Source organism: Sus scrofa, chromosome 12 (assembly GCF_054392235.1).
Source record: "Sus scrofa isolate SSC_HxYL_T2T_F1_AM1 chromosome 12, Sscrofa_HxYL_maternal_Yorkshire_Landrace_v2.0, whole genome shotgun sequence".
Classification (NCBI taxonomy): Eukaryota; Metazoa; Chordata; class Mammalia; order Artiodactyla; family Suidae; genus Sus; species Sus scrofa.
This window is the reverse complement of record NC_139394.1, coordinates 530731-555014: the sequence shown is the minus strand read 5'-3', so window position 1 is coordinate 555014 and position 24284 is coordinate 530731. Positions and strand designations below refer to the sequence as shown.

Below are 24284 nucleotides of genomic sequence, written 5' to 3'. Positions count from 1 at the left end.
TGCATGTAAATCACTTATTCACACCACAATGTAGTCAATGACATAGCAAAGCCTTTATCAAGTCTGTGTCCCGCACACGCTGGACAGATCCGCTGCACGGAACCTCCAACGGGCCTGTGGCATTTACACATCAGCGCCTTGACGTTAAACAGAGGTTTACGGAGAGGCCCCTCGCGATGCTGAAGATTCTGATTCCCCTCCATCCCTGCTCTTCGGAATCCCTAGGATTTGCACTCACCCCATGCACGTCACCATTCCTATAAAGAAGCCGTTATTTTAAGAAAAAACTTGCGGAATTCCCTGGTGGGGCAGTGGGTTAAGGACCTGTGGCGGGGGTTTAACCCCTGGCCCGGAACTCGTGTGCTGAGAGTGTGGCCCCCAAAACAGTTGCCCTGTGATCACGACCTCTCTATAAACCCGGGTCCAAAGCAAGAGGCCGGTGAAGGGCCACGCAGGATCGCCAGGTGAGCCCCGTCCTGACCGTGACGGCCACGTCTCGTTGCCCTGAGCACACGGTCCCCTTCACGCCGGCAGCCTCCTGTCCCCGCTGTCCCGCTCCTCTGCTGGCCCCGCAGCCCGCCCGCATCCTCCTCAGGAGACTCTGCAGCCGTTTCTGCTGCGGCGTCTGGGGGGGCTCTGGGGGGGGCGGCCGGCCTTGGCTTTGCGGAGGCTGGTCCTCTTGCAGCCGGAGCAGGTGGTGAGCGAGTAGGAGCGGCCGTGCATCATCCGGGCGTTCAGGCCGCTGGCCATCGAGAAGGACTTGAGGTGGCCTCTCAGGGCCACGGGCAGTGGCAGCCTGTCCACCAGGTGCACAGGCGTGCAGGACACCACCGCCCGGCAGCACAGGTCCTGCAGGCTCAGAACTTGGGGGAGAAAGGAGAACCGTTGAGTGTGTGTGGGCTCAGGCTGGGCGCCGGCCGCAGGGTGGGGATGGGGTGGGCGCAGCCCCCACGCCTGTCCTCCCTCCTCTCCGCGACTCTGGGCCCGTGCAGGTGAGACGTCAGGGCCCCTGGGGATGGCTGGCCCTGCTTTCATCACCATAAACTCAGGTCTCCAACACCTGACACCCCCAGCACCTCCCCTCTAGGCCTGAGAGGTGTGGGGACCTGGCCGGCCCCCGCCGAGGTGGTTTCCTCGGGACCCACAGGACCGCCCTCCGGGCTCATGGACACACGCTCTCCCTACTGTGTGGCTGACGTCAAAAGCGGGTGTCAGCTGGGCAGACGGCAGACGGGGCCCGGGCGTCCTGGCAGGCGCTTACCTTTGCTGGGCCTCCAGAGCCGGTCCATCCCGTGCCGCAGCAGCACGGTCCTGGCCAGCTCCGTGAAGGACTCGGTGATGTTGAAATTGCACAGCGGGCTGACCTCGAAGAAGGTCACACCCAGACGCTCTGCGTAGGCCTGGGCCTGCTCCGTGGGGACCTGCCGCTTGAAGGCCAGGTGCAGGCGGTTCCCCACCAGGATTTTGGGGACCCCTGGGGCGTGCTAAAGGGCAGAGAAAGGAAAGTGGGGGGACTTGCAGACAGTGTGGTTGGCACCGGGGTGTCCTGGGATGAGGGCCGTCCCCCAAATTCCTGTGGGTTTTGGAAATAGGGTTTTTGCAGATGGAATGAGTTATGACGAGGTCTTGAGCTGGAAGCTACATCCAGTCGCTGTGTCCTTATAAGAAGCAGAGAGGGGACAGACCAGGTGACGGCAGAGCAGAGACCGAGGGACACGCCCACAGGCTGAGACTGTCCGCCACACGGAAGCCGGAGTGGGCAGGAAGGACCCTCCTCTGGTGCCCTGGGGGAGTGCGGCCGACACCTTGCTGTTGGCCTTCTGAGCCCAGGACTTGAGAGGGTACGTTTCTGCCGTACGAAGCCACGCAGTCTGCAGCGGTCACGGCCCAGGACACGCATGCGTGGGTGGTACTGACACTCCACGTCCCCAGGGCAGCTGGACAGTCCGGGTGCCCGGGTCACCCACCTGACGACAGCAGCCCCAGATCCTGGGCAGGAGGTGCTGTGTCGTCGCCCCTCCCCGGCCCTGCCCTCCCGCCACGGGCCCGCCCGCGGGAGCCCGGCCGAGCCGTACCTGGTTGACCTCTGTGATCCACCGGCCGAGGCCATCGAAGGACCAGCGGTTTGCGATGTCGTAGACCAGGACCACTCCCTGGGGAGGCACGGCCACGTGGGCAGGCCGGCCGCCCACAGGCCCCTCACCCACACACCACCAGCTCAACAGCCACTGGACTTGCTTTTTTTGGTCTTTTAGGCCTGCACTCGCGGCATATGGAGGTTCCCAGGTCAGGCGTGCAATCGGAGCCGGAGCTGCAGCTGCCGGCTTCCACCAGAGCCACAGCAACGCGGGATCCGAGCCGCGTCTTCGACCCACAGCTCTCGGCAACGCCGGATCCTTAACCCATGGAGGGAGGTCGGGGATCGAATCCCCCTCCTCATGGATCCCGGCCAGATTCGTTACCGCTGAGCCACAGCAGCAAAGCCAATGGCCACTTTACGTTTTCGCACAGACGTATTTTGGTGTACCTGCCAAACGCCGCAGGGGTGCGGTCACTTCGGTGACGTTTCACAAGCCCACTGACAAAGCCTCGTGTGTGACGGTGAGCCGGGGACTAGAACTCAACCCCCACCTTTGTGAGCTGGTCCAGGACACGGAATGCGGGGGGCGGGGGGTGCAGGGCCCACCACCACCCTGGACAGAGGGCTCTCACACGCGTGCAGGCACACACGCATGTGCACGCGGATGCACATGGCCCACATGCCTATGTATTTGTGTCCCCACACGCATGACACACGTGCCTACATGCCACTCGTGCACAGGCAGGTGCAAATGCAACCCGGGCACACACGTTCGGATGCTGAGGGCATGGGAGCCACCCGACAGTGCTGGGTGCACGTCGAAAGCGGGCATTGGCCTGTGTGTGAGCCTGTGCTCCCAGCACCCACTCAAGGACACGCGGCCATTACTACGGGGTCCGCGGCCCTCCCAGCACGGGGGCGTTACCTGTGCCCCCCGAGAGTAGGAGCGGAATATGGTACAGAACCTCCCCTGCCCTGACGTGTCCCTGGAAAAGAGGTGGCAGCCTGTCAGGAGAAGTCGCTGCTTCCCGACGCAGGCTTTGTGGGCTCGGGAGGCGGACGGGACACCTCCAGTTGTTGGCCCGGAGTGTCCCGCAGAAAGCGCAAGCCCCCGGCAGAGTGCCAGGCACGCTGTCCCTGGAGGCCTGGATGGCGGCACCTTTCCGGGCTCATTCTCTTTGCTGTCATTTAAAAAGTCAACTGGAAAAGTTGCTGTGGGTTTCAACCGCGTGAGTCCGGATTTCAGTCTGTCTAAGAGAGGTTTCTGAAAAGCCGCTTCATCTCGAGAACGCTGCCTAGGAAGGAAGGCGTGTCTACACTGGGGAGAACCAGACCAAAGGATTTGGTGGGAGGACTCCATGCCCACCGCGCACATGGAGTCGGCCCTGCGGACACGTCGCCGTGTTATCAATACACGGAAGTGACGGGGTGCGTCAATCAGGGGAGCGCAGCCTCGGATGGACTCCGGCCGGCGCTCAGGGCAGTGGCTCTCGGGGACCAGCAGATGCGGTTTCCCAGCACCTTTTCTAAGGGCAACGTGCACGCATCTGTGGGTGCAATTAACACACCCACATCAGCAGGTGGGGACGGCCGGGCCGGGGACCGAGAAAGAGACCAGTCCAGAGCCGGCGACGCCCTGGCCTCTTGCCCCACCCCACCCCCTTGCCTGTCAAGAGTCTTGGTCACCGTGCATGGCCACTCTGGGCCCAAGGGAGGCAGAGGCCGGGTGCTTTGGACAGACTGGGGCCCCACACCGGTCTCAGCTCCCTCAGGAGCCCTGGGTCAGGCGGGGCTGAGGCTCGGCCCTTCCCGCAGGTGGTGCCAGGGCCTCCGAGGGCAGGAGCGACTCACCAGAGCTGCAGCTTTACCCGCCGGCCGTCCAGCAGGATGGTAGTGGTCTCGTAGTCGATGCCTGCGAGAGAGGAGCGCTCAGCCGGGGACAAGGGACAGGTCACAGGGCAGAGCCGCCTGGCCCTCCCTCACCAGCACCGCCTCCAGCCCAGTGCCTAGGCCCTGCCCCTGGGGGTGGGGGGCAGCCAGAGCCCCCAGCTCCTCTGCAGCTAGCCCCAGGCTTGCTACTTATCTCTGCTGGACTCTCAGGCTGAAATGCTGAGTTTCCCCAAAACTGTCACACTAAGAATGTGCAGTCAACACGTGCAGACGATGGGGTTAGGTATGGGAGCTCCCGGGTGGCACAGCGGGTTAAGGATCTGGAGTCGTCACTACAGCGGGTTGGGTCACGGCTGTGGCTCAGGTTTGATCCCTGGCCTGGGAAGTTCCACATGCCACGGGCATGGCCAAAAACAAAGGTGCGATGCAGTGAGATACGAAGTGTTATCTCAGCTGTGCAAAGACAGAGCAGGTGTGTAGGTGCGTGGGGTGAGGAGATAAAATTCCTACGGCAAGGAGAGAAAAGTGTAAACAACATTTTCCCTGCCCCTACGGCCTCCTCCTCCCCTCTGGCGTGTGCGTTGCATCCGTATGGACCAGACCTTCTTGGGGAACAGCACTCCTTGGTAATCCTGCAAGGGGTCTCCCTGACAGGCAGAGCAGTCCTCATGACCTGAGCCACTGCGGGGACAGCGCGAGATCCCTAACCCTCGGCGCTCCCAGGGGACTCCCTCGCGGCTTTCTGAAGGACGGTCTCCCAGGTTATAATCCTTAGGCTGGTGCAAATGACATTTTCCATTTGGTTCTTAGACTGATTACTGATTAAGTTTTTATTATTTTATTTAAAAAAATTTTTTGAGTGTGTCTTTTTTTTTTGTCTTTTAGGGCTGCACCCGTGGCATATGGAGGTTCCCAGGCTAGGGGGTCTCATCGGAGCCATAGCCACTGGCCTACGCCAGAGCCACAGCTACGCCAGATCCGAGCCAAGTCTGCGACCTACACCACAGCTCACGGCAACGCCGGATCCGTAACCCACTGAGCGAGGCCAGGGACCGAACCTGCATCCTCATGGATGCTAGTCGGGTTTGTTAACTGCTGAGCCGTGACGGGAACTCCAGTTTTTTTCATCCACGGGGAAAACTGAGGCCCAGCCCCATGTCGTCAATGGAGATCTCTGGGTTGAGGAATCTGGGTAGATTTTATCTTTTTCTCCCCCCAACTTTTTCTCTTCTCAAGTTTTCTTCAACGGGCATGCATTTCTTCTAAAATCAGAAAAAGCAATAAACATTTTTGAAAAGGAAACATATTCCTCCCCATCCAGCAACCGTCTTTCTCCTCCGAGGAGTTCACAGGGCAGGAGAGGGGAGGCTTCCACCAGGTCGGCGGCGCTCATTGGGACTGACCGGGAAGGAAGCCTCAGCAAACGTTGCTGAGAATCGACTGCAGAAGCAAGAGGGGCGAGCACTGCGCGATCCCAAGCGTGCCACCCGCTCCGTCATGCCCCAACCCGGGCGTCCTGCGCTTGACTGACTTCATTTACAGACTTTGTCAAGAATTCACCTTAAAGCCCTCCAACGGAGCAAGGACCAGCCTTGAAGCCTTTCTGGGATGGGACCAGACTTTGGATATCTTGACGAGTGAGGCTCAGCTGCAAATCTGAAGGGAAAGTGCTGGAGGAGGCGGAAGAGAAAAGGGAAGTGCTGGCTGAGGCCCCTCTGCAGAAAGCGCTGGGCTGGTGTGCAATCTGCACAGCTCTCCTCCCGGGAAAACCTCCGTGCATCCAGGAAGGCTCAGAAATCCAGTTCCTGGAGTTCCCGTCCTGGTGCTGTGGAAACGAATCCGACGAGGAACCATGAGGTGATGGGTTCAATCCCTGGCCTCGCTCAGTGGGTTAAGGATCCGGCATTGCTGTGAGCTGTGGTGTAGGTTGCAGACGAGGCTCAGATCCCGTGTTGCTGTGGCTCTGGTGTAGGCCAGTGGCTGCAGCTCTGATTGGACCCCTAGCCTGGGAACCTCCATATGCCTTGGGTGTCGCCCTAAAAAGCAAAACATAAATAAATAAATAAATTAAATGGATAAGCAGTGAGGTTGTACTGTACAGCACAGGGCAGTGTAGGCAATCCTCTGTGACAGGACGTGACGGAGGATCATACGAGAGAGAGAGAGAGAGAGAGAGAGAGAGAGAGAGAGAGAGAAAGAGAGTATATGTATGACTGGGTCACTCTGCGATACAGCAGAAATTGACAGAACTCTGTAAATCAACTATACTTTAATTTTAAAAAATTTTTTTGGTCTTTTTGTCTTTTTCGTTAACCTCATGGTTCCTAGTCGGATTCGTTAACCATTGCGCCACGACGGGAACTCTGGCTCCTTGATTTAGAACGTCTTCCGTGTACTTATTTTTTAGGTCCACAACAAAAAAAGAAATTTTCATAAATATAAAATTCATCCCTGGAGTTCCCGCTGTGGCACAGTGACTGCTATCCATGATGCTGTGGGTTCGATCCCTGGCCTCGCTCAGTGGGCTGGGGAACTGGCCTTGGCGTGAGCTGTGGGGTAGGTCGCAGAGGCAGCTCGGATCGGGCGTGCCTGTGGCTGTGGCGTAGGCGGGCAGCTGTAGCTCCCGGTCGACCCCTAGCCCGGGAACCTCCACGTGTGGCCCTTTAAAAAAAAAAAAAAGAAAAGCAGAAATAAAATAACTCCTTCCTGACAGTCTCTTCAAGCGTCCAGTGAGTTTCCAAACCGTTCTTGGGTCTCGCTTTCACGAGCCGCGAACGCTCGTGGTTTCAGGTCAGGTCGTTCCCCAGGACTCAGTGTGGAAAACGTACCGGAGCCGCCTTCCGCTCCCCATTTTAATCTTCTCTGACCTTTCCTTTTGCTGCGTCTCTCCAAACTTGTAAACAAACTTGTATATTCAACTTCCCGACTCTTCGGTTTTAGGCAACAATGCATTTCCCATTACAGAAGTGACAACGGGGTACTTCGCTGACAGAGCCCACCAGCCTCTCTTCCCACCCACACACGCACGCGCACACACACACACACACACACATGCACGCACGCACTCGCGCGCACACTAAATAAACGCAAGGACTATCTGCATAGACACGTAACCATGCCGAGCACGTGTGGTTATGCTGCTTAGATGAACATTCATCTCTATGGCAACACGACCCGGTAAACGCCACCCACGGAGGAACTAGGTGGTCTGTGTCCTGGGTTCGTTTGTGCACCATGCTGTTTATTTGCTTAGCTTTCTCTGCGTTTATCACGAGCTCACCCCTAGACTCCCCATCAGCCACCTGAGCGCCTCTCAGCACCTGCAGACATTGAGGCGTCTCTCCAGAGCTGCTTCTCTCCAGAGCTGCTTCTCTCCTGCTCCCATCTGGACTGGGCCATGGCCGTGCGCCTGGGCCCTCCTTTCTCCTACCAGTGGAAGGCTCTCCCCCTCTTTTGATTTAATTTTTCGTCCTGGTTCCTGAGAAGGGCGCACGGAAGCTGGTTTTTGAGGCTTTGCATGTCTGAAAGTGTCTCCAGGCCTTTCGCGGGCCCTCACTGAGTTTGCACCGACCCGCAGGTGCGGGAAGAAATTACCTTCCTTCAGAAACATGCAGACGGGAGTTCCCGTCGTGGCGCCGTGGAAACGAATCCAACCAGGAACCATGAGGTTTCGGGTTCGATCCCTGGCCTCGCTCAGTGGGTTAAGGATCCAGCGTTGCTGTGAGCTGTGGTGTGGGTCGAAGAAGGGGCTCAGATCCTGCGTTGCCGTGGCTGTGGTGGAGGCCGGCAGCTGTAGCTCTGACTCAGCCCCTCGCCTGGGAACCTCCACATGCCTCGGGTGTGCCCCCCACTCCCCGCAAAAAAGAAAAGAAGCGTGCGGACAGTTCCGTCCGGGTCCACCTTCCCCTGAACACACTCGGGGTCGGGTCGGGTCCTCCCTTGACCCGGGTGTTCTGCGGTTTCGCACCTTGTTAGGGGACATTTTCAGGCCTCGTTGCTGTGCCGACCTCTCGACGGGCCCTGTCAGTCTGAGGAGGCAAAGCTTCCCGTTTGGGGAACCTCCTGGAATGATACATGTTTTCCTTCTCTGAGGTGTTACTGATAAGATGCTGGGCCTCCCTAATTTTCTCTTCTTCTCCGATTTTGCGTTTCTCTCTTTTTCTCAACAGTCTGGAAAGTGGTCTCAACGTTACCCTTTCGCCTTCCTTTGGAAATTTTATTCCTGCACCTGGTTTTCATCTCCAAACGCTTTACTCTTTTCGGATTTGCTCCCTTTTGAGGGTCTGCCTCTGGTCACGGCTGCACGGCTCCCCCTGGAGCAGCCCTCGTGCAGGTAACAGCTGTCCATGGTGAACCAGCGATTAAAACCAGGGACCCGACAGCCCTGGAGAGGGACTTGCTGGGCAGGCGGGAGAGAGAGTGTTCACGGCTTTCTCCACTTCGGGTTCAGAACTTGCAAGAAGCACACGGTTTGGAGCTGCTGGTGGCCGGGTTCTTCCCAGGTGGAAACCAACCCAGCCCAGAAGCAGCAGGATGGGGTGAGTGTGGGGAACAGGTTTGTGGGGAAGCAACAGCTGAGAGAACGGAATGGCTCAGCCCAGGATTTTGCCTGAAACGGGACCCAGCTCTCAACCTCTGTTACACGAGGCCACAAGCTCCTCCTCACTCAAACTTCTCTGAGTTGCCCTCTTGTTTGCAGTAAAAAAAATGCCCCATCCGACAGAAAACGCACGAAGCCCAGCGGCTGGCAAGAGGGACAGAGGAAACCTGACACACGAACCCTGGAAAAGCTCAGTGGTTAAGGAACCCGCCTAGTGTCCATGAGGATGCGGGTTCAATCCCTGGCCTTGCTCAGTGGGTTGAGGATCCGGTGTTGCTGTGAGCTCTGGTGTGGGTCACAGACATGGCTCAGATCTGGTGTGGCCGTGGCTGTGGTGTGGACGGGCAACTGTAGCTCTGATTTGACCCCTAGCCTGGGAACTCTCATGTGCTGCAGGTGCGGCCCTAAAAAGACAAAAAAAAAAAAAAAAAAAAAAAAAAAAAAAAGGCAAAGGAAATCTAGCCCGAAGCCAAAGACGCGAAAGCACCCGCAGCCCAGACGCAGCTCTGACTCTGCGGTGGTTGTTCTACCAGGACAACCCTGTGGCCACCTGAAGCGCCCTCCGGGCCACCTGGTCTCCGTTAGCGTTAGCGCCACCTGTGCAGCTGGGTGGCGCCCTCTCCTGAGGGTGGGACCTCCTTTGTCCCTGCAGCTGAACATCTGGGACAGGGCAGAGTGGGGGCGGGGAGAAAGCTAGAAAAACACTGCCCCCGTTTGATCTGTAGGGTGGAAAGTGGGGGTGGAGATGGGCTGGCCCACGGGGGACCCCACAGACACCCCCAAGGGCCCCGCAGAGGGAAGCTCGGTGGTGATTGCAATTGCTACCGTCCAGGGCTCTTGGCCTCCTTAATCCATAGAAATCAGTACAGGGCCAGGCGAGAAATCCAGGCGGGGCTTTAATGGGCCCCCACTGCAGTGGGGGAGGGGGAGGGAGAAGACAAGCCATGGGTTCCTTTGCTCCCTAGCTTACTCCCGAGGGGGTTCACGCTGGCTCCTCATATGGGGGAGGGTGGGGGGGCCCGGGGTCAGGCCAGAGGGCTGACTGAGGTGGCCTGGCCCCCCTTCGGTGGTGCTGTGTGCAGGGGGCAAGCGTAGTTCCCTGCTTTTGCTCCCCGAACCCCGCTTTTGCTCTCAGCTCCTCGGTAGTGGGGGTCGGGGCTTTAGTTTTCTTGTGTCTTATCGCCCATAATTTGCCCCAGCTGCACACCCCGCAGTTACTTTCAGTTCCTTAAGTGTTTCTTTGCATTTTGTTGCTGGGAGGCATTTGTCCAGGTGCGTTTGTCCAGCCGCAGCAACAAGCATCCAGGTCCCAGGTCCCAGCCTGACTCAGAATCAAATCCCAGGCCCGGAGACCAGCGGCTTCCTCACGCTCCCCGAGCCTCAGCTTCCCTCGGCCACTTCCCACGGTTCCCACCTGGTGCCAGCCACCTGCAGCGGCTCAGCCCCCCGAAGGCCTCCTCCTTCCCCAAGCCCCTGGGTCCCAGAAGATAAACCCTCGGTCAGGCGGGGCCTGCCAGGGGAGGCCCCTGTCCCCACCCCGGGCCGGGCTCAAAGTCCCTGGTGCGAAGAGACTCTTTTTCCCAAACACTCATTCACTGAACTGTTTCTCCCGATGCTCCTCTCTGTGTGTTTGCTCCCTTCCCATTTGCTGTATTTCCTCTTCGCTGCCGGGCACATTTTGGCTCATGATTTTGACAGGAGTTGTGTCAGCGTCAGGGCCAAAAGCTGGAAGTACATTGGCTGCACTTCGTAAATTCACCAATACCTCCATCCATCGAAATAAAAGAAAAATACGCAAAGCTCCTAGAGCAAAGCCTGTCGGAATGTTCACGGAGTCGGAACAACAGACACCAGAAGAGACAGAATGTTAGCCTAAAAAAAAAAAAAAGCAAACCTCAAAAGCCAAGCTACTCACGGCACTCCGAGGCCGAGTGGTCTGGAAATGCTATACTCCAGCTCCTCCGCCACCTGCTGGGTGCCATCTGCAGGAGTGAGTGCTTGCAAACCTGTAAATCCCGGCTAAATACTGACAAACGTATTCAGGGCAAGGACCCGAGTTTTGAGAATGTGCCTTATGTTGAATTAACAAGTCAGAAAGTAAAGTGGTGGCTGCCAGAGGCAGGGGCAGGGGTCCAGGTTTCCTTTTAGGGGGTGAAGAAAATGTGTAGAAATAGAAAGTTGCAGGGTTATAAATGCACTGAATCGTTCGTTTTATTTTATTTTTTGCTTTTTTAGGGCCTCACCCGCGGTGAATGGAGGTTCCCAGGCGAGGGGTCCAATCCGAGCTGCAGCCGATGGCCTAAGCCACAGCCACAGCAAGGCAGGACCCCAGCCGCGTCTTCCACCTACACCACAGCTTACGGCAAGCTGGATCCTTAACCCACTGAGCAAGACCAGGGATCGAACCTGGGCCCTCACGGATGCTCGTCAGATTGGGTAACTGCTGAGCCGTGATGGGAACTCCTGAATTGTTCATTTTAACACGGTCGGTTTTATACTTTGTGAATTTCACCTAAAACAGTGCATCAACAGACGGACTCTGCCTGGCTTTTTGGACCAGTGGGCGCTTTGTGGAGAGATCTGGGGTGTCTCACAGGACCAGGGGACCAGAGAGCGGATTAACCAGCTCAGGACGGGAGAAGCAGGGAGAACCTGGGGCCACCATCCAGGCCAAAGCCCGCCCACGGCCCAGGCCCAGAGCCTGCTTCTGTGGGGCTGCCTCGAATTTCTGAGTAGTTCTAACAGCGAGTTTTATATATATATATATATATATATATATATATATATATATATATATATGGTGTTTTTTGTTTTTTGTTTTTTTTTTTTGTATTTTGTCTCTTTTTAGGGCCGCTCCCATGGCATATGGAAGTTCCCAGGCTAGGGGTCTAATCAGAGCTGTAGCCGACGGCCTATGCCAGAGTCACAGCAACGCCAAATCCAAGCCAAGTCTGCCACCTACACCACAGCTCACAGCAATGCCAGATCCTTAACCTACTGAGCAAGGCCAGGGATCGAACCCACAACCTCATGGTTCCTAGTCGGATTCGTTCCCACTGTGCCAGATGGGAACTCCAATTTACTTATTTATTTATTTACTTATTTTCCGCCAAAGTTGGGAGTGGGCGGCTGGGTAGCAGCGAGGAACAGAGAGCTGTGTGCTTGGGCAGGGCAGCCAGGCCCCAGGAGACCAGAGGCCACAGGGTCCCACGAGCAGCAACACAGTTTCCTTGCCAGGTAGGACCTGGGGTCCTGCAGAGGGGCTGGTGGATTTCAGCAACTGCTCTCTGGGCGGGGTCTCACAGGACGAACCCCCTTCAGCTCCCAGTTGTAGCTCAGAGGGTTAAGAATCCAACCAGTATCCATGAGGACACAGGTTCCATCCCTGGCCTCGCTCAGTGGGTTAAGGATCCGGCATTGCTGTGAGCTGGGGTGTAGGTCACAGACGCAGCTCAGATCCCCAGTTGCTGTGACTGTGGTGCAGGCCAGCAGCGGTAGCTCCGATTGGACCCCTAGCTTGGGAACCTCCATATGCCAAGGGTGCGGCCCTAAAAGACAAAAGAAAAAAACGAACAAAAAGAGAGCCTAGCACGGAGCTCCCTGCCTGGTTCAGCAGCCTAAGGACCCAGTGTTGTCACTGCCGTGGAGTGGGGTTCAGCCCCTAGCCCTAGAGCCCCTACATGCCAGGGGTCCAGCCAAACAAAAAATCATAGCCGGATTTTTGGGGGTAGAAACTGACAAAGCTAAAATGTATGTGGAACGTTAAAGGAATTCAAGTAGTCAAAACAGTTTTGAACAAAAGGAACAAAGGTGGAAGAGTCAGACGAGCCAATTTCAAGGCCTACTGTGTATTTAAAGCAATCAAAACAACGTGACACCGGATTAAAACTACACAGCAGGAAGATGGAACCGAACTGAGCTGAGAAATAAAACCACCCAAATGTGGCCAGCGGATTCCTGACAACGGTGTAAGGCAGTGTGATCGAGAGCAAATGTTCTTTTAACAGGCGGTGCTGGAACGGCAGGTACCCTGCGCAAAAGCAGTGAGCCTCGGTCTACACCTCCTGCCACGCAAGAAACTAACTCCAAACGGCTCACAGTCACAACTGGAACACTAAAACTTCTATAAGAAAGCACCGAAGGAGTTCCCGTCGTGGCGCAGTGGTTAACAAATCCGACTAGGAACCATGAGGTTGCGGGTTCGGTCCCTGCTCTTGCTCAGTGGGTTAACGATCCGGTGTTGCCGTGAGCTGTGGTGTAGGTTGCAGACGCGGCTCGGATCCCGCGTTGCTGTGGCTCTGGCGTAGGCCGGTGGCTACAGCTCCGATTAGACCCCTAGCCTGGGAACCTCCATATGCCGAGGGAGCGGCCCAGGAAATAGCAACAACAACAACAACAACAACAACAACAACAACAAAAAAAAGACAAAAGACAAAAAAAAAAAAAAAGAAAGCACCGAAGACGGAGTCCCCGTCGTGGCTCAGCGGTAACAAACCCAGCTAGTGTCCATGGGGACGAAGGTTCGATCCCTGTCCCTGGATTCAAGATCCGGGGCGTTACCGTGAGCTGTGGTGTAGGTCGCAGACTCGGCTCGGATCCCGTGTTGCTGTGGCTGTGGTGGAGGCCGGCAGCTACAGCTCCGATTGGACCCCTAGCCTGGGAACCTCCATATGCAGCAGGTGCGGCCCTAAAAAGACAAATAAAATAAAATAAAACAAAGTAAAAAGATAAATGTACAACTGAATCACTTTCTGTGCAGCAGAAATTAGCAAGTCAACTAGACTTCCAATTAAAAAAAAGAAATATTCAGGCACTTGCTAAAGAAAAAAAGAAAACATAGAAGAAAAACTTTGTAGACTTGGGCAAAGAGTTCAGCAGTGATTTCTTAGATACAATACCAAAAGCACAGTCTGTAAAAGGACAAAGCGACAAATTGGACTTCTTCAACATTAAAAGTGTCTCCTTTTTTTGGCTGTGACTTGCAGCAGCTTGATGTGGCATCGCAGCTCCCAGATCAGGGCTTGAACCTGGGCCACAGCAGTGAAAGCACCAAACCCTAACCACTAGAGCACCAGGGACTCCCCTAAAATATCTCTTTGTCCCTGGCTTTTATTTTTTATTTTTTAAATTTTATTTATTTATTTATTTGTCTTCTATAATTTTGTTAAATGTTAACATTTGTTGGGGAAAAGCATTTAAATGTCAGCAGTTCACTGCTTTTTTTTTTCCCCACTGTACAGCAAGAGGATCAAGTTATCCTCACATGTATACATTACAATTACATTTTTTCCCCCCACCCTTTGTTCTGTTGCAACATGAGTATCTAGACAAAGTTCTCAATGCTATTCAGCAGGATCTCCTTGTAAATCTATTCTAAGTTGTGTCTGATAAGCCCAAGCTCCCGGTCCCTCCCACGCCCTCCCCCTCCCATCAGGCAGCCACAAGTCTTTTCTCCAAGTCCATGATTTTTTTTCTGAGGAGATGTTCATTTGTGCTGGATATTAGATTCCAGTTATAAGTGATATCATATGGTATTTGTCTTTGTCTTTCTGGCTCATTTCACTCAGTATGAGAGTCTCTAGTTCCATCCATGTTGCTGCAAATGGCATTGTGTCATCCTTTTTTATGGCTGAGTAGTATTCCATTGTGTATCTATACCACATCTTCCGAATCCAATCCTCTGTCGATGGACATTTGGGTTGTTTCCATGTCCTGGCTATTGTGAATAGTGCTGCAATGAACACGCGGGTGCATGTGTCTCTTTTAGGTAGAGTTTTGTCTGGATATATGCCCAAGAATGGGATTGCTGGGTCATATGGGAGTTCTATGTATAGTTTTCTAAGGTACCTCCATACTGTTCTCCGTAGTGGCTGTACCAGTTTACATTCCCACCAACAGTGCAGGAGGGTTCCCTTTTCTCCACAGCCCCTCCAGCACTTGTTATTTGTGGATTTATTAATGATGGCCATTCTGACTGGTGTGAGGTGGTATCTCATGGTAGTTTTGATTTGCATTTCTCTTATAATCAATGATGTTGAGCATTTTTTCATGTGTTTGCTGACCATCTTTTTTTTTTTTTTTTTTTTTTGCCGAACTCACAGCATGGGGAAGTTCCCAGGCCAGGGATCGAATCTGTGCCACAGCAGTGACGACCTGAATCTTTAACCTGCTGAGCCACCAGGGAACTCCAAAGCATCTATTCTTTGAAAGATACTTAATAAAATGGAAAGAAAACCCAGAGTCTAGGAGAAAATGTTTGCAAAACACATTTCGGACCCAGGACGTGAATGCAGAGTATAAACACCCTCAAGACTAGACGATAAGGAGTTCCCATGTGGCTCAGAGGGTTGAGAACCAAACATAGTGTCTGTGAGGATGCTGGTTGGATCCCTGGCCTCGCTCAGTGGCTAAGTACCTGGTGTTGTGGCTGTGGTGCAGGCCTGCAGCTGTAGCTCTGGTTTGACCCCTAGCCAGGAATTTCCACATGTAGCAACTGTGGCTGTAAAAAGAAAAATGGGAAAAAAAAGACTAGATAATAAGAAAACAAACTGAAAAAAAATTTCAAATGGGCAAAAGACTTGGGAGTTCCCTTTGTGGTGCAGCGGTAATGAGCCCAACTAGTAACCGTGAGGATGCAGGTTTGATCCCTGAACTCACTCAGTGTGTTAAGGATACGGTGTGGCCATGAGTAGTGGTGTAGGCCGGCAGCTGCAGCTCCGATTGGACCCCTAGCCTGGGAACTTCCCTATGCCTCGGGTGCAGCCCTAAGAAGCAAAAAAAAAAAAAAAAAAAAAAAAAAAAAAAGGCGAAAGACTTGAACAGACACTCACCAAAGAGAATATGATGAAGACAGCAAAAGAGCCCAGGAAAGTTACTGTGTGAGAGCATCGCACACCTGCTGTATTTAGAAAGACAAACCCCCAAAGTACCGACAGTGCCAAGAGCTGGTGAGGACACAGAGGTAACTGCACCCTCAGGGGCTGCTGGGGCAAATGGGTTTGGCTGCTCCTAAGAGGTAAACATACGCGTCCTGCCCCCCAGCAGGCCCACTCCTACAGGCTTCCCACGTTCACACAAAAAGGGGGGTGTTTACAGTGGCTCGGCTCACAGGTGGCCGACGCCTGGGCACCCCCTGGATGCCCCCCAGGGGGGACCGGCCAGCCCGCCAAGTCCCTGTGGGCTCAGCAGGAAGGGGCGTCTCAGCTGTGCCCACCGCAGACACCAGACCACACGCTGTGGGAGCCCTGACCTTCTCACCGCAGGTCTGCTGGGTGGCCTGCAGAGCAGGGTGGCCCCCCCTGGCCCCCCTTGAATCCTACACCACCGTGAGCCTTGGTCAGAACCAGAAAGGGGTGAATTCTGTTCGTAAGCGCAGGCAGCACGCCGAGGAGCCCACGTAGAAGGGGGGGGAGCCCCGTGGAGGCGGACGGCTGCGCTCATCCCAGCCTCCCGGCCCACGCAGGTCCAACCAGGACGTGGATAACCAAGCGGCCCAGCCGGCAGCTCGCGCGACAAGGGCGAGGGACTCCCCTGGCCCCGGGCCCTGCCCGTCCTTCCGGGAAAAGGAAGCCGTCCATCCTGGGAGCGTCGCAGTCTGTACTGGGTTGAAGAGCGTCCCCAAATCCGTGTCCCCCAGACCCTGCAAAGTGACCTTCCTTGGAAATGGAGTCCCTGCAGAAGTCGTCAAGCTACAGTGAGGTCCGAGTGAGTGGGGGTCCGTGGCTGGAAGGGAGAAGCCGAGATGGAGGCAGTGCTGCCGCAAGCCCCGGGCAACAGCAACACCAGGAACCTCCAGGAAGGGTCGAGGCCTGGAGGGAGGGGTCTGGACTTCTGACTTCCAGGACCCCATGACCCAGAGAGTGTGTTCTGTTGTTTTAAGCCACCCCTGCAAGGGCGCCCCTAGGAAGTGATACCCCACCAAGAGCAACACGCCTGCCTCCCTCGCCCACCCAAAGGGATGGGCTTCGCCTCTTAGACGGCGGGCCAAGCACACTGTTTAACCTCCAGGCCAGATGGCTGCACTCTGAGTGTTTCCCACCAAGACTGCTCTCTCACTGCCTCCGCCCACCGAGGCTTAGGACACAAGCCACACCGTACCCTGTTAACCACAGACCCAGGCCTGCCCACTGCAGTCAGAAGCCCCCACCGCAGCCTGAAGGCAACGGGGCCTGCGTACCACCCTAGAGTTTGCAATATATTAAAAAGTGGTTATGACCCGGCATTCCAAAACCGCTGAAGAAAATACAAACCACGAGGCCAAATGCTCAGAAACGTGATTGGTGATGACCATGCAGTCCCTTCAAAGACAGAGCCTGCTGTGACATAAAGATCACCCCAGGGAGCTCCCATCGTGGCGCAGCACAAATGAATCTGACTGGGAACCATGAGGTTGAGGGTTCGATCCCTGGCCTCGCTCAGTGGGTTAAGGATCCAGTGTTGCCGTGAGCTGTTGTGTAGGTCGCAGATGTGGCTCGGATCCCGCGTTGCTGTGGCTGCGGTGGAGGCCGGTGGCTGTAGCTCCGATTCCACCTCTAGCCTGGGAATCTTCATGTGCTGCAGGTGCAACCCTAAAAAACAAAAATATTAAAAAAAAAAGGTCCCCCCAGGAGCTACACAAGTCGCATGAATTATCAGATTGACGGAATGCCGGTGGTGTCTTAAGCCAGGGACATGCAGTCAGACCAGCTTCAGGAGCCCCAAGGCCCTGCGAGCGGGTGTGTGGAGGGGCACCCCCACCCCCAGATGAGGGGGGGGCACCCAGGTCTCGTGGGGAACCGGGTCCAGGCCTCCAAGGAAGCCAGCTGCCCTCTGAGAAGGTAAACCCTGAGAGGTCTTACATCACGAATTGTCCTGTTTCTGGATCTGACAAAAGCTACATAACTGACACTTTCGGGTCCTGCGCTGCCAGGCCAGGGAGAATGGCGCAGGTGTGGTGGGACCCTGGCAGGACCTTGAGGCTGTGCCTGCCCGGCTGCATCCACCCTGCAGCCACCCAGGCCCGGTGCCAGAGGACACCCCAAGGGGCGGTGGGGGGGGCCTCTGCATGGGAGGAACCCGGGCTGCCGGTTCTGAGCCCCTCCCTGCCCATCACCTGAAATCAGGTTCTCCTGGGCTGCAGGGGTCAGAGGTCACACTGCTGCGGGGAGGAGACCCCACAGGACACAGGGGAAGCAGGGCTGATGCAAGCGCTTTTCAAGAGAAAACCTGACACGAGTGCAATTTTATCATTTTCAAATATATGGGAGTGTTTGTGACGTGAGGTAAGAAGCCAACAGGCGAAATGAAGTCAGAGTGCCCACGCTGGCGCCGAGGGCAGTGGGGGGTTATATCGAGGAGCCGCGCAGTGCAAACCTGAACGGGAGGGCTTCATAAATCATGCTTCACGTCTTAACGCCGCCGTTGCCAACGGAGGCGGGCAGGGAAAGGGCAGCCTGTCGCCTGGGGTGGTCCTTCTAGGCTCTCAAACAGGGGGAGTTGTTTTCAGCTCTTCCAAGTGTGAACCAGAGAGAGACGGGATCTTCCTGCTGGGAAAAGGCAGCTGGAGCAGCAGCCGAGGGAGAGGCGCCAGAAACAGTGACTCTCACGCGGGAGAACAACGGGCGCAGGAGATGCGGGCCTTCCCTCCGCATGACAAGCGCGGGGGACACCCCACCAGAGCCCGGGGAGACGCAGACCCTCCCCCACTTCCGCCTGGACCAGGGCTTCTGCGGGCAGAGGGGTCGGGACGGGGCGCCAACCCAGCGGACAGAAGAGGGCTCCAGGAGCCGCAGGGACCCAGCCGGACCAGGATGTGCCTGTGGCCGTGGGCGCCCCGCCACGCTCCCCCCAGTGAGGGGGTCTACACAGCCCACGCTGGCCTTCCTGCTCCTCGCGGAGCTCAGGCTGCAGGGCCAGTGGGGAAGCCACAGCCCTGCCCCCAAGTGGGGGCTGAGAGGAAACTGATCGGAAGGTCCAGGCCTCTCGGGACCGTGGTAGAGCCTAGAACACCTGCCAGGGGAGCTCGCGGGGCGTGAGCAGGGAAAGCCAGGGCAGACCCACCTGCAGTGCTGAAAGCCTGGGGGACGGAGGTTGTTTGGTCCCCAGCTGTGACAAGAGGGAAAGAGGTCAAATTGGAGCTGTAGCCACTAGCCTACACCACAGCCACAGCCACAGCCACGCCAGATCTGAGCCACGCCTGCGACCTACACCACAGCTCACAGCAACGCTGGATGCTTAACCCACTGAGCAAGGCCAAGGATCGAACCTGCGTCCTCATGGATGTTAGCCAGATTTGTTTCCACTGAGCCACGATGGGAACTCCGAATACATTTCCTTTCGTGGCCTTACCCACAGCATGAAGAATGTCTGCGGCCAGGGAGCCAACCTACGCCACAGCCGTGACAATGGCAGATCCTGACCCTGCTGCATCACCAGGGAACTCCCTTTTTTTGTTGTTGGGGGGGGTGGATATATTTTTATTTTTATTTTTATTTATTTATTTATTTATTGTCTTTTTTGCCGTTTCTTGGGCCACTCCTGCAGCACATGGAGGTTCTCAAGCTCGGGGTCAAATTGGAGCTGTAGCCGCCCGCCTATGCCAAAGCCACTGCAATGCGGGATCCAAGCCACATCTGCAACCTACACCACAGGTCATGGCAATGCTGGATCCTTAACCCACTGAGCAAGGCCAGGGATCGAACCTGTAACCTCATGGTTCCTAGTCGGATTCGTTAACCACTGAGCCACGACAGGAACTCCAGTGGATATATTTTTAAAACACTCCCACTTACCTATTAAAAAAACTCAACCCGGAGTTGCCATCATGGCACAGAGGAAATGTACACAACTAGGACCCATGAGGTTATAGGTTCGATCCCTGGCCTTGAGCAGTGGGTTAAGGAACTGGCATTGCCATGAGCTATGGTGTAGACTGCAGATGGGGCTTGGATCCAGCATTGCTGTCTGTGGCTGTGGTGGAGGCCAGCAGCTGCAGCTCCGACTCCACCCCTGGCCCAGGAACTAACTTTCTTTCTTCCTTCCATTCTTTCTCGTTTGTCTTTTTAGGGCCGCATTTGTGGCATATGGATGTTTCCCGGGCTAGGGGTTGAATCAGAGCTGCATCTGCCAGCCTACAGCCACAGCCACAGTCACAGCAATGCAGGATCCAAGCCACACTGGCAACCTACACCACAGCTCGTGGCAACGCCAGACTGTTAACCCACTGAGCGAGGCCAGGGATTGAACCTGCATCCTCATGGATATTACTCGGGTTCTCAACCCCCTGAGCACAACAGGAGCTCCTTGGGAACTTTCACATGCTGCAGCTGAGGCCCTAAAAAGAAAAAAAAAGACGACATTTGAGAAAGACTGCTCCCAACCCCTCATGGCTGGCTCTGAAGGCAGGGGAGGGGCCACAAACAGAGAGACAGAAGGATTCTAGAAGCTGGAAAAGGTGGGAAAACAGCCTCCCCCCAGCTCACTTAGAGAAGAATGCAGGCCTGCCCACCTGGATTTTAGCCCATGAGCCTGTGCAGACTAAAGGCCCCCAGAATCATCAGAGAATAAATTGCTGTGTTTCAAGCCACTAGGTTGGTGGCAATTTGCCCAGCAGCAACAGGAAACTAATACAATTGCTATCCCTGAAGCAGAAACCCCAGTAAGTGTAACAGAAGACATCTTAAGGACACAAAGTAAATTTCCTTAAAATGAAAAAAGAAATCTTCAAATTGAAAGAGTACCCAGGGTACCAGGAGTTCAAAAGGGAGCAGGTAGCTCTGAGACACGGTCTGGTTGAGCTGGTGAAATGGAGCAAAAAGAAGGAATTCTTCGGAAATCCATGAAGAAAATGCAAATTACCCACATAGGGAAAGAATCAGGTGACTTCAGACCACATCCCACGGCAGAGGGTTGTGGAGCGACGGTTACACAGGGAAAGAAGCTGGAAGCCAAGACCCTCACACCCACCGGAGGCGGAGGCAACGGAAGCCGCTCCAGCATGAGATTCTCATGAGCCTTCCTGAGCTCGTCAGACACGCAGCAAAGTACAAGGACTACGGGTGGGCACAGAGTGCGCGGAAATGTTGAATTAATGCTGAGCAACTGTGGGCACTGCAGCCAACATACGGAAGTGTCAGGAACCTGGGCAACGTGAGCAATGCCAACCCAGGCTGAGGCATTAGGTGGAGGGGAAGGGGGTGTGAGGCTGAAGGGCCCTCACCTTTCCTGCTAGAAGCACCCACACCATTTCAAAGTGAAATGTACCTTTAAAATACGACTACTACTAGTTAAAATAACGACTCCAATTTCTTTTTCGTTTTTTTTTTTTTTTTTGCCTTTTGTCCTCTTAGGGCCACACCCACGGCACACAGGGGTCCAATCAGAGCTGAAGCCGCTGGCCTACACCACAGCCACAGCCACGCAGGATCGGAGCCATGACTTCGACCCACACCACAGCTCACAGCAAGGCCAGATCCTTAACCCACTGAGCGAGGCCAGGGATTGAACCCATGTCCTCATGGATGCCAGTTGGCTTTACCAACCACTGAGCTATGGCGGGAACTCCCCACAACTCCAATTTCTTACAATCTTTTGTAATCTCTTTCCTTTTCTTCTTTTTTTCTTTTTGTCTTTTCTCTTTTTAGAGCCGCACCCACGGCATATGGAGTTCCCAGGCTAGGGGTCCAATCAGAGCTGAATTCACTGGCCTACACTACAGCCACAGCCACAGCCACAGCCACAGCCACAGCCACAGCCAGATCTGAGCCACGTCTGCGACCTACACCTCAGCTCACAGCAAGGCTGGGTCCTTAACCCACTGAGCGAGGCCAGGGATTGAACCTGCAACCTCATGGTTCCCCGTCGGAGTTGTTTCCACTGTGCCATGACAGGAACTCCCCTGAAAAATCTTGCAGTACATCAAACCCTCGCAAAGCTAGATCTGAGATACGGGCTCTTTTCCGCAGTGTCTTAAGCCCAGCTGACAACAAAACCTTCATGGAGAGTGTCTTTGCAGCCTAAACCCTTCCTCTGTGTCAAGGAAAATACTTGCAAAGAAAGCACGAACTAGTTGCTGGAAGTCTCTGTTCAGCACACCAATGAAAGAAGCACGGCAAGCCTTCTTTCACACCAGCCGGAGGATGTTGCACAAATGTTTGTCCAACTCCTCTTATCTGTCGCACAGGGTTCACCTGGTCCGGTCGGAAAACCGCCCTCCACAAACATACCACATGCACAGAGCTTTCTTCGCCTCGGCTGTGGCCGGTCCATTCCCTGAGCCCCCCAGGCCAGGAGAAGCCAGCTGTGGGGAAAGAGGTGTGTCCCTGGCCTCCTGGAGCCTTAAGCCGGGGGCGCTGTCCAGCAGAGCCCTGCCGCTCACGCTGTGGGGTGGGTGGGTGCGGGGAGTCCAGGGCTTAAAAGGGGCTAATGCACACTCCTAGTTGTAATTCATTTTAACTACATGTAAAAGCCACAGGTGGCTAACGGCATCATCTTGGACAGCATGGTTCTAGAATCTGAATCTGCAGGCTCACAGCGCCCCGGGGACTCAGTGCACAGCAGTGTGAGGGTGGCTCCAGGTTTTCACCATCAGCTCGTGCCCTCATCTCAGACCTCCCCTACTCCCTGCACGCCCACTGTCTTCTCCACCCTCCTCTGCTCCGTCGGGACGGGAAGCGCCCGGAGGCTGGCCTCAACACGGGCTCCACTCCCTGGGCTGCCCTCCCGGGCTCCCCAGAAACCAGACTGTAAGCGGAGGCGCAGCACCGCCAGCGGTGGAAATGTGGCTTAAGCCCCTGACATGACCGCTCAAAGGCGAACAGTCGCCGGCCTCCATCCGCAGGATCCAAGCAGCCTGGTACCGGTAAGGAAGCTGGAGCTGGCAGGCCCTCCTCTCCCCTCCTGGCACAGGTTCCTGCTCAAGCACTTTCCCCTCCCCTGCCCTTCTTCTCCTCCTAATGTCCATCCCCTCTCGTGGGCTGCTGCTCTCAAACTACACACTTCGGGGGCGCCTTGCCCACTTGCCCTCGAGCTGGGCGCTCTGGCCTCCCCGGGCCCTGGGACCCACTCTCCTGCACTCTAGGCAGGGCTCCCCTTTCTGGGCCCCAGGAAATGCTCTCTAGGATCTCCGGGGTTCCTTGCACTCCCAGACCTGTCCACCGGGGTCTCCACACGTCGCTCTCGACACGCCCGTCCTGTGCACCGTCCCTCTTTCCCCTTCCACCCGACCCACGCGCAGAGCCACCACCTGGGAGTCTGCGTCCGCTGCGTTTGGATCCCACCCTCCAGTCCCCTTCCGCGGGCGCCGCACCCCCACGCGTCCATTTCAAATGCGTCGCGCGCACGTGAGGCCTCCCTGCCGGCCACTCGGAGCAGCCCTGACGACCCCCGCTGCGAGGTCCCCACGCTCTCCTCTGCCTCGCCATTCACGCCCCAGGTCAGGAGGACACCAGCGCCCCACCGAGCCGCCGCTCCCGCCGCACGCACGGTGTACACCCGCCCCAGGCCCTCCGTGAGCCGTCTGGCTCCCCATTTGCAGGGCAAGGGGTTGGTTCAGTCGCGGCTGCCGGAATAGTGGGGGCCGGATCCAGGCAGAGGCCCGGAGCCCTACGCTCCCATCCCGAACCCGAGTCCTCTCTCTTCACTGGACCCCCCGCGCCTCCCGGCCGGCTTGCCCTCCTGAGCCCCGCTTATCCCCGGGCTCCCTGGCCTCCCCTGCTCCCCTCTTCGGCCCCGCTGCCCGGCCGGCGCCCTTTTCCTCCCCGGCCTCGTTTGCCCTTCCCAGCCCCGCGCCCGATGCTCTCCTGCCCGGCCTCCCTGCTCCGAGCTCAGCTCCTGGGCGCGGTGCCCTCGCCCCCTCCCTCGCCTCACTGGCCTCTCCTGCTCCCCGCTTCGGGCAGCGACCCTCTCCTCCTCGGCCCCGTGTGTTCCACCCCACTCCTCCTCCGCCCCGAGCTCACCTGCGGGGTGGCCGTACGGGGACTCTGCCGCGCCGTCCTGCAGACTCGCCAGGATCTCGCCCTTGCCCACGTCGCTGTCGCCCACCAGCAAGAACTTGAGCAGGAAGTCGTAGGCGCGGACCGGGCTGGCCCCGGCACTCATCGTGTCGCGCCGTCGCCCGTGCCCATACCCGGCCCAGTGGAACGGTGCAGTGGCGGTGGCCCGGCACGCCAGGGCCGCTCGGGCCCCAAAGTCCCCCGAGCTCTGCGGGCTGGGAGGTCCTCGGGGCTGACAGCGCGCAGCCCCGCCCCGCCCTGCCATTGGCCGACCGCAGTTGCTAGGCGGATGCGGGCGCTCATTGGCTGGGCACTCGTCCATCTTGCTGTCGTCTCCGCCTCCAGGCCGTCCCCCACCCTCCCCGCGGCGGTGAGGAGGCGGGAGGCGGGGAAGGGGGCTGGGCCTAGGGCGGTGATGCTACAGCCACATCCAATGGAGAACGAGAGGTAAGTGGGGCGGGGCCGGAGGTAGCGCAGGGCGGGGCGATTAAGGGCGGGGCCAGGTGTTCACAGTGCCACGTGGGCCCGCCCCCTCGGGGCCTGGGCTTGCCGCACACCCATCTGGAGACTTCACTGGGCCGAGCCCAGGAATCGCAAGGCCGGCTTCCTGTTGCGGATGGTGGCTGGAGGCCCGAGCCAGGTGGTCTGGTGTCAAGGGTCCCTGTCCCGAAGGAGCCCAGACTCGCTGTCTCTCCCACGGCTCCTCCAGGACCTCATAGCTGCCTCAGATAGACGCACGTGCTCG

General features: G+C 56.5%; 1 protein-coding gene across 3 annotated transcripts; it reads right to left on the bottom strand.

Moving 5' to 3' along the window:
• Positions 1–23792, bottom strand: RAB40B (RAB40B, member RAS oncogene family). 3 transcript variants are annotated; one of them, XM_003357921.5, is made up of 6 exons: positions 23504–23792; positions 3932–3992; positions 3006–3066; positions 2076–2153; positions 1262–1484; positions 1–863 (listed from the first exon to the last, which is right to left on the bottom strand). In XM_003357921.5, exons 1-6 carry the CDS (start codon positions 23643–23645, stop codon positions 592–594), a joined length of 837 nt encoding a protein of 278 aa, XP_003357969.4. In that variant the 5' UTR covers positions 23646–23792; the 3' UTR covers positions 1–591. The 3 variants fall into 3 exon arrangements, with proteins under 3 accessions (XP_003357969.4, XP_013845276.3, XP_084839309.1); XM_013989822.3 differs by having other exon boundaries at positions 3006–3375; positions 23504–23739; XM_084983183.1 differs by lacking the exons at positions 1–863; positions 1262–1484; positions 2076–2153 and adding an exon at positions 2316–2527 and having other exon boundaries at positions 3006–3375; positions 23504–23739.
• Positions 23793–24284: the final 492 nt, after the last annotated feature.

Excerpts from the sequence above, each read along its gene's own strand:
- RAB40B (XM_013989822.3), bottom strand. The coding sequence starts at position 23,645 with ATGAGTGCCGGGGCCAGCCCGGTCCGCGCCTACGACTTCCTGCTCAAG. Across the intron at positions 3,993-23,503 it reads CCCGTACGGCCACCCCGCAG|GCATCGACTACGAGACCACT; the intron begins GTGAGCTCGGGG and ends CCTCTCTCGCAG. Across the intron at positions 1,485-2,075 it reads GGATCACAGAGGTCAACCAG|CACGCCCCAGGGGTCCCCAA; the intron begins GTACGGCTCGGC and ends TCTGCCCTTTAG.